The following is a 15,562-nucleotide window of genomic DNA, read 5'->3' as shown; positions in this document are numbered from 1 at the left end:
AGTTGGGACCCATTTTTTAAGTACTGTTTTTTGCAGCCCAAAAATATAAATGCATATTAAGAAAAAGAAATGAAAAATGAATACATTTTCAATGTGTATTATTTATCCACAATAATAACAGTACATAACACAAATCTCAATTACAATTTAATCAGTAGAATTTTAACAGTTATAAAGTTTGTTTATAATTGAATGAGTTGAATACAAGTCATTTGTGTGCACTTTATAACTTTTAAATAACTAAAAAGAGAACTAATGGGAAGGGTGATGTTGTTTTGCATCACATAGCAAATTTGTCAGGAGCAAAAGAAGAAAGTTTTATCATCAAATCTGGTTCAACATTCAGTCTGTTTCTATATTTATTTTTGAAGAAAACCAAAGATGAGAAACTAGTTTCACACTTATATGTCATGACGAAAGGCATTAGGAATTTGACTTTCTCAAATAAATGTGAATATTCATTTCTACAGCTCAACCAAAAATCAATCAAGGAGAGTTTATCAAAGTTCTCTTTTAAGGCAGAGTCACAGGAAAGTTAAATTAATGAATCCACTTCTGATGCACTCAATTGTAGTATTTCTTCATTTTCGGTGTCAACAGTAAATGGGTTCTTAATCCACATTTTACTGGCGTCAATTGGAGGAAAATATTCATTTAAACTTGATGTTAGCCCCAAGAGGTGTTCTTGGATTGCTGCAGAAATCACATCTGAGATATTAGTTTCAGCATATCTTTCTTGTAATTCAGTTAAAGTACAAAAAGACTTAGTTTCTCTTGTTAACTCGCTGTGCCCATAAACGAAGTTTTTTAATTATCTCAACTTTTTCGTGAACTTTGAAAATATTAATTTTAGTGCCTTGTAAATTTAAACTTAAATCATTTAAAAGACAAAATGTCACATAAGTAAGCCACCATTGTTGACCAATCAAATTCATGAGACCTGTCTTTAAATGTAAATATAACATCTTTTGCGGATGGAGAGTGTTGCTCCAAGAACAATAAAACTTCATCCTTCTTTTCAAAGAGTCGTTTCGAAATTTTTCCTTTCGACAGCCATCGAACCTCACAGTGTTAAAAGAGATGCTCATGTTCACTACCTAATTCGTTGCACAAAGCAGTAAAGATTCTGGAATTCAAAGGATGAGATTTTATATAATTTATAAACTTCACACATTCTTGAAGAGTGGAGCTCAAAAATGATGTCTCAGTTTTCACAGCTAGTGCCTCTCTGTGAATACCCCTGGGAACTATAGAAGAGTCGACTAACCAATAAAATGTCATGAGGTTTACTCGACTCTTCAATTAACCGATATTTAACATTCGTACAATGAATAGTCTAGCAGCACCTTTGAGACTAACAAAACATTTAGATGATTTTATGGGACCATGGGGAAACTTGGTCACGCCTCTGATAAGCGGGCATCCAGCTAACTAAAATCATGCTGGACCATGGGTGCGGCCAACCTAAAGAGGTTCAACCTGTACCAATGTTTTTCAGACAGACTGAACCTGCCAAAATATTTGCAGTATTACTACAGAGCTGCTTGTAATTATTATTTCCTTTTTCTTTTGATGCTAATGTTTGATGCAGGGAAGGCCCTCACTCAGCTCAAGACTTTCTGGCTCTCTTGCATTTGTATTCTTTTTGCTTTTTTGTTTCTTTTTACAGTTCCATAGGAGAATTTATAAAGGAATTCCACTGCAGCTGAGAGGTGAAGTCTGGTGTTTACTACTCGATGTCCCTAAAATGAAAGAAGAAATGAAAGACTTTTATAATGTAAGTTTACAAAATTTCCCTTTAGAATTACCAATCATGCACTCTTAGATACTAGGCAATATTGAACCTATATTTTTTGAAATGTAGCAAAAGGAGTTGAAATTGTATTGAACTGTGTTTTCAACTGTGTAGCCAAAGAGAAACCCAGGCAGGCTCAGCATTTTATCCACTTATTTTTTGGTTTTGTAATTTATGTAGTTTTTCTGATTCCCTCTCTCCATCAGTCAACTAATTAAAGTGCAGTTCTACTGAGAAAAATGACTGCAAAAGTAGCATCATTTTGTTTAGCAGAATCTTTTACTAGCCCCCCTTTTAATTCAGTGTAAAAAGTAATTTTAGGGGTGTGTGTGTTGTGTGTGGCTTTTTCCCCTTGTATTGTTCATTTGTTTTTTATTCTTATTAACCAACAGAACTTTGGGGGAGTGAGCTACCACATGTGTGCATACTTATTTCAGAATTAATCCTTATTCTGAATTACCTTAGTTTACTTTGGAAATGGATTAAGCTAATTTGAAATAAGAACATCGAAACAATAAGAAATATAGTTCATCCATTTCAAATTCACCCTGCTTTAGTCTGGATTAATTTTCATGTGCAGACAAGGCCTAAAAGAACCCTTAAAGGCCTGTGTTAGAGAAGAAATAGGCGACCCAGGAGCGGATGGGGTAATAGGATCTGCTTTATTGCCTACGCATGTTTACCCCAGACATTCAACACAAGGTCCGAGTGGCAACAACCTGGTGCCTATTAAACCCTTTTATCTGTTTTAGTATGTTAATTCATGTCTATCACTAAAGCCTTATTTAGTAATGTTAACTCCCATAAAACAAATATTAATAAGCAAATTATGAATACAGTTATACCCACCCCTAATTACTATATATATAATTTCTAATTGACTCTACACTTTTATACTACAAACTAACAAATTACAGAGATTACAAGGTATTTCACCCTGAAGAAATGTTATGCAGAGCCGATGAGGATAAGCAAGAGACATAATAGAGCAACTCCATACTTATCTGATTTCCCAGGTTACGGAAAAAAGAGAGAGAGAGAGAGAGCAAGTTCATATATATCAAAAGATAATACTGGTCTCAACCAGACCCTATCTTCTCAAACTACAAAAACAAAAGGAAAAAAGCATGTTTAAGGTAATGCTGTGGCTGAACCACTAATGCAAAAGGCCATTTCAAACCTATTAATTTTTACACAGCCCAAGTTTGTACACACCCTGTAAGTTTGATTTTTGCTTTGTAGAAAAAACATTCTAATCATTAGCCAGAAAGTAAGCTTGGAGCACTGAATCTCATCATCTTGCCCATATCTAGTAAAACTTTCACAGTGCTTCCCAATGTTTTCTTAGAACTGGAGACAGATTTCTTTAAAAAGAAAGTATAGTAGTAAATAAAAATATTTAGCTGTAAGTTTTAAAAACAAAACAATAATTGCAAGTTGTCTGACTCCAGAGGAGTTTCATGTATCTGAATGTTTGGTCAGAAGCAAAGTAACAAAATCTAGCTTCAAGAATAACCAAGATGAATTAATTTAATTTTTGTAAAGCACTCTGAAGATATAAAATACTCTGCAAATGTTGATTACACCAAATCTTTGTTAGTTTGTGGTAATTACTACAATATCGAATTTACTGAATTTTGAGAACTTAAGAGAACAAGCACAATAAAAATAAAATTAGGCATCGTGGAGTGTGCTTTATTGATTTATTTTGACAGCTATAATTTAGTTTATTATAATTAGCATAATGTCTTAGCCAATATTTTAATAGAGTAAAGTGCATTTCTGTAGATTTTTTGTTTTGTTTTTTGCTTGTAAACATATTTTAAGTCTTTGGCTTTTGAGACGAATTAGAGCTCTCTGTTGTTAAATCTTTGCTGAGAATTGGAGGTAGTAATTTTACATAACATATGGACAATTGAGGTTCTCCTGAATTCTCACAAGAATGAAAGTACCTATTTATAAATCTAACAGAATTTACAAGCTAGTCACTGAAATTAGTGGTGAGGGAACTTTGTACATAGAAAGTAAGCCTAGACCTAAGAATAACTTTTGATGCAAACATATTATGGTGGTTGCAACAACAATGTGTATATTCATATCACAATCCAATAATGTCACAACATCTCATAGCAAAAATGGCTTTCCACTGTCATTCCACGAATACTCAGTGTTCGCTGACCTGCTAACACCTAGATTCCTTAAGAGCATTGGAATCTTCACTTTAGCCTGGGATCTTAACCTTGTTCTGAGTGCTTTGACTAGAACTCTCTTTGAATCTATAGTAACTTGCACTCTTTCAACTGTCCACACGAAGACAGCATTTCTAATTTCCAATACCTCAGCCAGCCACATAGGAGAAATAGCAACACCGATGGCACGTCCACAATGCACCTTTTTTAAAAGACAAAGTAATTCTGAAGCTGCGTTTCCAATTTCTCTCTAAAGTTGTCTCCGCTTTCCATATGAATCAATAGACTCACTTTCCTGTCTCCCCTCCCTCACATTCATGGCATCAGGGAGGTAATTCTGCATATGCTACATGTTAGAAGTAGGGATGTTAACATGTGTTTATTTTTGTAGATGTGTAACCACTGAAATTTTACAGTGGTTACACGTTTACATGCAGGGGCCAGATGGGAATCAGTGCTCGTGGGGAGCCGGCTTTTAAGACGGCTCCCCATGAGCATCAGCTCCTGCCTCCCTTTCCCCACCTCCCCTGCACTGCTGCCTCGATATCAGAGGGCCTTCCTCCTCCCCGCCCTGTTGCCTGTGTGTGTGTGTGTGTGTGTGTGTGTGTGTGTGTGTGTGTGTGTGTGTGTGTGGCGGGGGGAGGGGCAAGGGAGGGGAAGGCAGCACCACAGAAGCTGGATTCATGCACATACAGGCTTCTGCCTGCCCTCCATTCCCCCATTGCTGCCTCTGTGGGAGACAGCAGCATGGGGGAAGGCAGAGGCAGCTCTACAGGAGCTGGCATGTGCAGGGAGCCAGTTTATAAGCTGGATTCCAACATGCACTGGCACCTGCCTCTGATACAGAGGCAGCTTGTTGGGGAGGAGGGCCTGTGTGTAACCATTAGGGTTAACCGATGAGGCCCAGGCTCATCCGTTAATCATGTAAATGGTTACACGTTCACATCCCTAGTTAGAAGAGCACTAGCATTCTACTTGGGAAGGACTGAGGGCTTCAAGAAGTCCCCTAAACTCTTCCTTTTGCTCATGGAAAAATCCAAATGCTTCACAGTATTGATTCCAGCACTTGCCAAACAAGTTTAAGGTTGTATTAGTCATGATTATAAAGGACGCAGCCTTCTTCCTCTATGTACAGTTCATATGCACTCCATGAGATCAATTTCTACCTTGCTCAGTCACGTTCCTTAAAGATGTCCCTATCTTGGAAATTGGCAGAGCAGCAACTGGGGCTTCTGCCCACATTTCTGCACCAAAAAACTAAACATTCTTCATAAAAATAAACAAAGTCTGCACATATTATTTTGAATAAATACGTAGGCTCCAGCATTGTGGGGAGCACAGAGCACTGGCTGCATAGAGTTGGGAGATCACCCTGCAGACACCCTACCATTATCTGGACAAGGATTTGGCAGTGAGGCTGCGCTTGACATTGATATAGCATATGTTGGGCCTGCTTCAGAAAAACCCCAGGGCTCTGCCTCTCTCCGCAAGGTGTGGTCAGGCAAGCTCAGTCCAACAAAATCCAAGTGTAGAGGGGTTTGGTGTGGCTTGAGAGGGTTCTGCGTGGAGCAGTCTGGGTACAAGTGACTCAATGAAGGGTCTTGAAAAATCTGGATGCATAGGGAGCTCGTTGGGGTTATTTGAGGTCCAGGGGAAATGAGACTCGGAAGGTGGCTCATGATCAGCAGGAGGACCATGAATGTTGGGGGGAGGAGGGCAACTCAGCGGGGAAATCCAACTGCAGAGGGAGTGGGGCTTGATGTGGTGCAGCTGGTTGGGCTCAGTGGGCTGCAGGAGGGGTGGGCTCATCAGCACAGGATTTAAATGAGCCTACTTAATGAGCGAGCCCTAGTTGGTGCTGCCACTGAGGGAATTCCATATGCTGGGCTTCTAGCACTCAATTCTCCATCCCATCCTATTCACCATCCCACCCCCCTTCTCCACTGCCCCTGCCCATTTTCTTCTCCCTTCACTGATACATCCGCCCCCTCCCCACACACACATTTTCCCCATCCCCATTGCCCATCCCTACCCCAGGCACTCATTGTTATAACAGAAAACAGGATGGCTCCCAGCAAACAGAAGAGGAGCACAACTAGCACCAGAACCCAAATGGCATAGTCTAAACATCACCTGTGAATGCAGAAAAGGGGGACAGCGCAGTGGCACACAACCCCTCATGCCTTCCCATGCCTTGCCTCTGTTGGGTTGGGGGTAAAACAGTGTGCCTAAAGGTGTCCCCACCCCACATGGCTTCTCTTTGCTTTCCCATCATTTTCTGTAGTAAGCATATAAGTTCACAATTTACAGATGTTTTTGTCCACTAATAAATTCTGTGGCCTTAAGTAGTTTATCTTCCTATTGTAGATGTCAACAGAATTTTGCCTAATTTCTTTTCTTTATTGCCATTTTTCCTAGAAATTAAAACATCGAGCACGAGGTTCTTCACCTGATATCAGGCAAATCGATCTTGATGTAAATCGAACATATAGGGATCATATCATGTTTAGAGACAGATATGGTGTTAAGTAAGTCAATCAAAATGTATTTAATTCAGTCCTTACTTGTTTGCCTGTCCAATAGATTTTGACCTGTCTAAAACTTAGTTTAGTACTCAAGAAACTTGACAGACCTTTGAATGTAAACATTGCAGATTTCAGAAAGTGCTTAAAGAAATGTAATTGTCTCTGAATATTCAATTCAAAATCAGCTTGTTTAGCCTCCAACCCTGCCAGCTTTGCTCTTTAATGTGCAAAAAAAATGGTCACTGGAAATCTAAATGAAAAAGTTAAAATTGTTTTCCACCAGATGCTGTAGACTTTTTTTTTTTTTTTACTAAATCTGAGAAAATTTGTTGGCCTCTGCTTAAATTGAAAGCAAAGAACAAACTAATTATTTAATAAATTATTTATATATTTGTGAAATAATGTTATAATAACCATTTCTTCTCTAATAACTGTAATCTACCTCTGTAGCCGTTTAGCCTTCCCCAAGATTTTCTATTTTTTCCCTCTTTCATAATATAATGGAGAACCAAATAAAGCAACATTTTAGCTATGAACATGAAAATTATTTATATAATTAAACCTTGCAGTCTTAATACTTTTCAACTTTTTTGTAATATTTTTAACGTTGTATAAAGAATATTAGTTAACTATTTACATATTTTTAACATAAATACCTGCTGGGACAAATGACAGCATTGTTCTTAGGCTTCGGGATCAACACCCTGTTGAGATGAATGAGACTGATCTTACTCCTGTTCAAATGTATCATTTCATTCTTTTTTAGTAATGTCTTGAAGACCTCAGCGCATTAGTTCACCTTCCAAAGGTTATATTCACAGTCATAAGTTCAGTAAATTAGTTATTTTTTACTACTTTGTTTTTCATATTATTATAGCATGCTGTATAGTATACTAAAATCTGTGCCCTTGAGAATGTAGAGTCTCAATAAAATCCTTAAATTCTCTAGAAATCTAGAAATGCACCTTTTGGGCAGTAACCCTTAATCTCTGGTAGAATGTGTAATATTGTGTATTTCCAGTGCCACTTTAGATGTCATTTGGTGAAAGTTTAGTAACCATATCCTGCACTAAATCCATGGAGTGCAGTTATTTTTTTTCTTGAAGTAAATTGCTCACCTTTTTAGCAGTTTGTTGTCTGTGAATGTTTTTGTGTTCATCCTTTTTTAGTCCGTTAGTGGGAACACTTAGAGTAAATAGTACTAAAATGATACTAGTTTCAGGTAGTTAATGCTAGACAATAATGATATTGTGCCGTTTACATTTAGTTTTTGATTGGCCACTTCCCTCTGTTGTCTTTGTGTACAGAGTCCCTTTAAAGTTTATTGAAGCCTCATAATTGTAGCCCTACCAAATTCAGTGTTCATTTGGTCAGTTTCACAGCCAGAGGGTTTTAAAGTTAAAAATTAAAGCAATACATATTAAAATATACGTTGTTTTAAAAAGTAAGCTAAACATTTCACTGTCATGACAACAGAAATCACAAATGTCAGAATATTTTGTTTAAAATATATACATAAAGATAAACAAAAAAAATTAGTGAAGGAAGTTTGTGTGTTTATATAAAAAATAAAGGGAAATAGTGTGTGTAAGATGTCTTTGCTCAGTTAAATCTGATTCCAGGAGAAGTTAGACCAAAATTTTCTCATCTAATGTATTACTAATTTAGTATTCACAAGCCTGACTTAAGAATGTGTAGTGTTTCATACATACATTGACATTAAACCTTGAGAGAACGCTGAATGCTCTTTTTTGTTTTAAAATTCTTCAACTGAATTAATGAAGTGTGATGTAGTTTTTTAAAATGCTGAACACAATCTGTTTATGAAGTTCAAATGTAGATACGAATGAAGCCTTTTATTCTCTTTTTTGTTTATCTGCCAACACAGATTGTCTTTAAAGTGTGCCCCCTTTTTCCTTGTGAAGTGGATCTGTGTTGGATGAATAAGAAGAACTGTGGCTAAATGCAAATTTTCATCATATGAAAATAAACATGCTTTAATCACCCAATGCAATCAAAGACCAAATAAAGCAAAATACAGAAATTCCCCTTAAAAAAATAACTCTGGTTTAATGTCTAGTACCATAATAATTCTTCATCATTCTAACAGTTAAAGGCAGATAGCAATTGAAAGTTCCATTCTTTTGCCCATATTGTTTCTGTGGCAATAGTAAAACTTTGGACAAAATATGCGAGTTGAAGGCTTAAAATAAAAATAAAAAATAATCAATCCTCCTCCCTTCTCCTGACCTCTGTACAGTATTAACAGCACATCTAGTTACGTTTATAAATACGTCGTATCCACTCACATAATCATGCAGTGAGCATGTTCAGAGGAAACACCGTTAATAGACATACGGAAGGTTTTCTCTAAGTTTTACAAACTATCCTCTCCTATCACCATTAATGGAAAATTTAACATTTTTGTTTGGTCAGAAGAGGAGGAACAAGACATTTACAAGTTTTGGTTCAGTGATGGGGAAGGGAAAGAATGCATTGGGTATGTAGGCTAGCTGACTAGACCTGTGCAAAACTCAGCAGCTTAATTTATGTGCTTTCTAGTTTGGGTTGATATTGGCCGCATTCCCAAACTCTCATTTCTGAACAAGCCTTGATGTTTAAGTTTGCTGAAGTTTACGCACAATTCCAGTGAATCTTGTGTTTCATTATGGAAGTTATTCAGTGACTATACAGCCAGTATTACTTAATCTTGAAGTGGAGAGGAAGCAGAATCCACACTCTCAACTTTAATGGATTAACAAATAGTAATTTAACAGGATGGAGTAATACAGAAAGAAAAAGAGAGTAATTGTTAAACAGGGCAAAGCATTCTCAAAGCATGTATGAGAATCCGTAAGTTGTGTAAGACCAAGTACAGGATTGGGAGTCAGTCTTCCACGTGCTGTTCCTGGGTCTGCCACTCTGTGCTGTGGAACCTTGAAAGTCATTTAGGCCTAAATTTTCAAGACTGGTCTCTAAATTTTGTGTGTTTCACTTTAACTCAAGACATGTTGGGCCTATTTTCTTTCAGAACTGCTGAACACTTGTAACTCCCAGTGAAATGAATAAAAGCTGCTGGTGCTCAGTTGTTCTAAAAATTGGGTCCAAGGAGTGTCAGATCTGGCACCCAAAATTAGTTGATGCGTTGGAAAAGTAACTCTTAGTCAATCTAAGCCTCACTTTCCCCATCTTTAAAATTTATATGTTTACCCACTTATATCCTGGAGGGTTATATGGATTAGTTGTTTTATGTACTTTGCACATGTAAACCATTATAAGTAGTAAGTATTGTTTGATTATATTACATCTGTTTTGATTATAAAGTGTATTTCTCTTAAAATTAAACAAATTAAACTGGAGAAACAGATATACATGTATCCAGAAAGTAGATTCAGTAGTTTTGTTTTTCTGTTAAAAACAATGTTAAATATTTTCATTTGCTTACTGTCTTGTTTCTCCAGGCAACAATCCTTATTCCATGTTTTAGCTGCATATTCAATATATAATACGGTAAGTCATGTTTCCTGTACACTTGAGATCAAATATGGGCTTTTTAAATAATGTTGCAAAAATTACTGAAACCGTATCTCTTGCCACACATAAAGAGCTGAACCACTGCCAGCTCAGTCTGGCTGTAGTGGAGTTGGGAGCTTGAATTCAAACACTGTTTAAGTATTTCTGTTTGAAAATCAAATACATTACACTGGGGTTGGACTGGGTCCCCGGAGCCTATGGAAATGGAGCCTCTGGTAGGGAAACTTTGCAAAAAAAATTTCTTGGCTCATCTCCACTTGCACTGGCAGTACTAGGAGAAGGTAGTTTAGTTGGAGCCACAAGCTGCTGCCAATATCTTACTGTCAGCTCGAGAGAGCTAATCAATACAATAAAATACAAACAGCCCATCAACATTAGAGCACCTAACACTGCTGGACATGAATGTATATTAGCAAATTTTAGAGAAAAAAATTCTTGTGACTGAGGCATGAAAGGGCTGGTCAGTTTGGTCAGTTTGTGGGGTCATCTGATAGGCCACCATTTCTTGTCATGGGATAAGAGGGAAGGTCCTCTTATGGATTGGTAACTGGTTAAAAGACAGGAAACAAAAGGTAGGAATAAATGGTAAGTTTTCAGAATGAAGAGAGGTAACTAGTAGTGTTCCCCAATGGTCCGTACTGGGACCAGTCCTAGTCAACCTATTTATAAGTGATCTGGAGAAACGGGTAAACAGTGAGGTGGCAAAATTTGCACATGATACTAAACTGCTCAAGATAGTTAAGACCAAAGCAGACTCTGAAGAGCTTCAAAAAGATCTCACCAAACTAAGTGGCTAGCAAAATGGCAAATTACATTTATCAATATTAAATTTCAAGTTATGCAGATTGGAAAAAATAATCCCAATTATACATACAAAATGATGGGGACTAATTCAGCGCTCTCAAGAGAGAGATCTTGGAGTCATTGTGGATAGTAAGGATGTAAGCAACTAGTTGACACTATCTGATAAGCATAAACTTATTGGATAGTAGACAAGTCCCTTGACTAGTTGCTTCCTCCTCCCTCCTTGCTGCCTCTATTAGAAGAAGCAGGGGAGGAGATGGTGCTAGGGAGAGCTGGCTTAAAAGCCGGTTCTCCCCCAGCACCGTCTCTGTGGCGGGCAGGGGGTAGTAGGACCAGGCACTAGGCGGGAGTTAGCTTATTCCTGGCTCTCACTCAGTCCCAGATGCTGCACCTCTGCTTTTTAAATGTATTAAGAGCCTGCCGCCGTGTATCAGCCTATTAAATGTATTAAGAGCCATTTAAAAGGCTGGTACACAGTGGGGAGGACCCAGCATGAGCAGGGAATCAGCTGTCCCAGCTCACGCCAGATCCCCCGGCTTTCACTTCAGCTTTTTAAATGTATTAAGGGCCAGGGCCAGGAGCTAACCCCACTGTGGCTCCCTCCTATATCAACTAGTTGACGGAAATTCCATCGACTAGTCGATTGATGGATTAAATTTTAACATCCCTAGTGGATAGTTCTCTGAAAACATTCACTTACTGTGCAGCAGTAGTCAAAAAAGCAAATAGAATATTAGGATTCATTAAAAAAGGGATAGAAAGTAAGACCGAGAATATCTTATTGCCTCTATATGAAACCATGGTACGCCCACATCTTGAATACTGTGTACAGATACGGTCACCTCATCTCAAAAAAAGTAGATTGGCATTGGAAAGGAGCAGCAAAATGAGTAGGGGTTTGGAACGGTTCCATATGAAGAGAGATTAAAACAACTGGGACTTTTCAGCATGGAAAAGAGGAGACAAGGTGGGGGATATGATAGAGGTGTATAAAATCATGACTGGTGTGGAAAAAATGAATAAGGAAAAATTATTTAATTGTTCGCATAACATAAGAACTAGGGGTCACCAAATGAAATTAATAGGTAGTAGGTTTAAAACAAACAAAGGAAGTTTTTTTCACACACAGCACAGTCAACATGTGGAACTCCTTGCCAGAGGATGTTGTGAAGACCTGGACTTTAACAGGGTTAAAAAAAGAACTAGAGAAATTTATGAAGGTTTAGGGATATCAGTGGCTATTAATCAGGATGGATAGGAATGGTGTCCCTAGCCTCTGTTTGTCCGAGACTGGAAATGGATAACAGAAGAGGAATCACTTGATGATTCACTATTCTGTTCGTTCTCTCTCTGGGGCATCTTGGCATTGGACTCTTTCGGAAGACAGGATACTGGGCTAGATGGAACTTTGGTCTGACCTTGTATGACCATTTTTATGTTATGTGCTCATAACAATTCTTCTTTGAGAGATGTGCGTGTCAGTTCTCCACTGTAGGTGTCGGTGCACCCCTGTGCCACTGATTGGAAGTTTTTAGAGCAGCGTCCTCATGGGCCGTGCAGGCACAGGAGCTGTTTGTGCACCTCTGTGCTTTGATGTTGGCCCCCCTCCTCAGTTCTTTTTTTACCGTCCCTGGCCTGAGGCGGTGCTCCAGAGCATTCCTCAGACTGAAAACTAGTTCTTCTTCGTCATCTACCTTAGTTGGATAATCAGTTACCTATTCATTAGGTAAGTTTCCTTAAAGTACAAGGGGAGGTACCAAACATGTCATTAATGCGTAAGATGACACGGTGTGTATTATAGACTGTTAATTTGTGTCTGTAAATGTTGGGGTACCTCGACTTAACTCTTTGGCCAGCCTGTGGGGCAATAGTGAAATCCATACTATTGATTGAGCCAAATCCATTGTCCTGGGGACAAATCTGTTGAGGCTCAAAGGCCATCTGGCTACTGACAACTATTAATGTGCTTTGTTCCACAATAAATCTGACTCGGGTGCCTTCATATCTTATCTGAGTCTGTGATCTTTGGGGCCTCTCATAATGTCTGTTATGCTAGCTAACTGCGCAGAGATGAGATGATATACTGAAGGAGCATACAAAAATGCATGCAGCCTAACATTTATCAACACTAACAGAGCAGACCTGTCAGAACGCCACATCAGTGTAACCTAAATTTACTCTATCGCTGTCCTAAATACTACAGGGCACAAAAAGATAGGGTCCTAAGAGTCAAACTCATCATTATAGAAAAGTCTCTTTGCCCTGTCTCAGAACCGGGCCCCAAACCCTCTCTGGTTCAATCTACTCCTCAGTTCTCCCTCCCTCCAGCACCAACAGTGCTGTTTCAGCTGCACCACTGCTGATCTCAGTGCTGTCCACCATTATCGCACCACCAAATGATGGCACTGTCACTGTTGACAGTCCCACCATCTTTATCATCAAGTCCAGCACCTCTGACCACTTCACCCTTCACACCAGCACCGCAATTGCACTCCACAGCGACCTCCTTCTATTGCAATATTTAACGCTCACAGCACCATCTCAGATACCCTTTTCCAGTGAGATGATGAAAATAGAGGCAGTTTTTTTCACCTCATCATTCCCCTCCTACTTTTCTACCAACTCCATCAGCTCCATCATGGTCAAGATCATCTTACGCCAGGGATTCCCCTTTGTGGTATGGTCCTTCATGGATGGGGCCTCCTATGTCTTACCCTGGACAGTGCAATGCTGGAGTCCATGAGCACCTCATTATAGAGGGATGTCTGCTAAGCACTGCCATGCTGTGACTCGCAGCAAATCTCCTTCTCCGTCCCCAAACCCTCCAACTACAAGGGAAAAAACCTGTTCCACCACATCAAGTCATTGGCCCCAGATACCTCACCAATTCATCTTCCTCACCAGACAAAACCATTGTTCCATTTCCCTCCTCCTCCCCTCTCCTGACAGTGGACGATTTCACCCATTTTCAGGAACTCTTCAAGAAGGTAGCTACAGAGCTCTACATCACTCTTGAGGAAGTTACAGAAAATTCTGAGCTTACTAATATTCTGCAATTGGCATCTTTGTCTAAGATGGCCCTGCCTATCAACCCTGCTGAAATAGACCCTGTCCAAACCATCTGGCAAACACCAGCCACCATAACTCCCACATGTAAAAGAGTGGACAGGAAATATTATGTTCCTCCTAAAAGTTCGGATTTCCTCTTCCCACACCCAGCCTCAAATTCCTTGGTTGTTGAAGCTGCTCACCAAAAGAACAAACAGAACTGTTCTACTCTTTCTGACTGAGATAGCAAAAGGCTGGATCTTTCTGGTTGTAAAGTTTGCTTTTTCTACCCTACAGTTTAGAGTAGCCAGTTACCTGGCCCTCCTCAGCAAATACAACCAAAAGAACTATTCTAAGTTTATTTACGTTATTAATGCCATTCCTGAGGCAAAGAGGCAGCAATTCAAAGTGATGATAGCAGAGGATCATCTTCCACACTGTGCTTCAGGCTGTGCTCACCGCTACAGACATGGCTGCAAGGTCTACAGCTACTGCCAGTCATGCAACCAGTCTCCTGGCTTAATTCCTAGTCTTTTCCATGGGAGATACAATCTACAGTAGAGGACCTCCAGTTTGACGGAGAGAAACTTTTTACTGCTAAGACAGTGAGGTCCTCCATACCATGAAGGACTCCAGGCCTGCTTTCCATTCTCTTCGCACCCATATACAGCATGTAGGTGATGACAATATAGATATCCACTATACCCAAGACCATGTTACCCTGCATATTCACAACAGCCCTAGCGACCTTATAATCAGCATTAACCTCAGCATAAGGCCCATGTCTCAGCACAGTCCAATAATCATATTTGAGGAAATAGTTGAGGGTTTAGAAAACCTCTCTCTCCAGTTCTGACAACATCTTCAAAAATATTTGGTCACCTATCTCTTCCCTTTCTATAACAATCAGCATGCCATTACCTCAGATGGATTCTGCAAACTATCAGGTTAGTCTATACCATCATCTTCATATCAGTACCCCTTACCCAACTCCCCTTCCTGGCCCTATTCTGGGAAGACTCTCGTGAACAGGTGCTTCTCTAGGAGATTCAACGTCTCCTCCAACTTGGAGCTATACAACTCGTACCAGCACAGTCTGGGAGGGAGGGATTCTATTCCCACTGTTTTTCACAGAAAAGAAAAATGGAGGATGGCACCCAATTCTTAATCTCAGAGCTCTGAACAGATCTGAAAAAATCAGTTCTGGAGCCCTGGTGACCATCTCAGTCATTATTCCTCTGCTGGAGCAGGGAGGTGGGTTTTCGTCCCTTGACCTTCAAGATGGATGTTTTCATGTAACTATACATCCAGCTTGCAGACTTTTTCTCTGATTTTGTTCTCGGTCACAATCACTAGCAGCACAGAATCTTACTTTTTGTGGCCTCTCCACAGACCGAGAGTTTTTTCCAAGATTTTGGCGGTAGTAATTGTGCATCTCAAAAAGAAAGGTATTATTGTTTTCTCATACCTGTATGACTGCCTCCTGAAGTCACCTTCCCTACAGGATTCCCAATGAAGCATCCTTACAACCATCTGTTGTTTCCAAAACCTCAGCCTACAAATGAACAAAAACAAATCCACACTCAAAAGCTATAGTTTATAGGAGCTCTATTAGATGCAGTAACTACAATTGTGTGTCTTCCACATGACGGATTCAGCAGCATCAA

The 15,562-nt window shown here is 39.2% G+C and overlaps 1 protein-coding gene across 12 annotated transcripts in view; it reads left to right on the top strand.

Annotated features, from left to right (window-relative positions):
* The window catches only part of USP6NL (USP6 N-terminal like), a 240,383-nt gene that overhangs the window by 181,091 nt on the left and 43,730 nt on the right, over positions 1-15,562 (top strand). For all 12 annotated transcript variants that reach the window (XM_075907624.2, XM_006130656.5, XM_075907816.2 and 9 more), the window contains 3 exons: positions 1,670-1,777; positions 6,403-6,512; positions 9,971-10,019. In XM_075907624.2, the coding sequence (XP_075763739.2) occupies positions 1,670-1,777; positions 6,403-6,512; positions 9,971-10,019 (267 nt within the window). The remainder of the gene's footprint in view (positions 1-1,669; positions 1,778-6,402; positions 6,513-9,970; positions 10,020-15,562) is intronic.

The sequence above is a fragment of the Pelodiscus sinensis genome, chromosome 1, assembly GCF_052426305.1.
Source record: "Pelodiscus sinensis isolate ZL-2025 chromosome 1, ASM5242630v1, whole genome shotgun sequence".
Taxonomy (NCBI): Eukaryota; Metazoa; Chordata; order Testudines; family Trionychidae; genus Pelodiscus; species Pelodiscus sinensis.
This window is presented reverse-complemented; position numbering and strand designations above follow the sequence as displayed.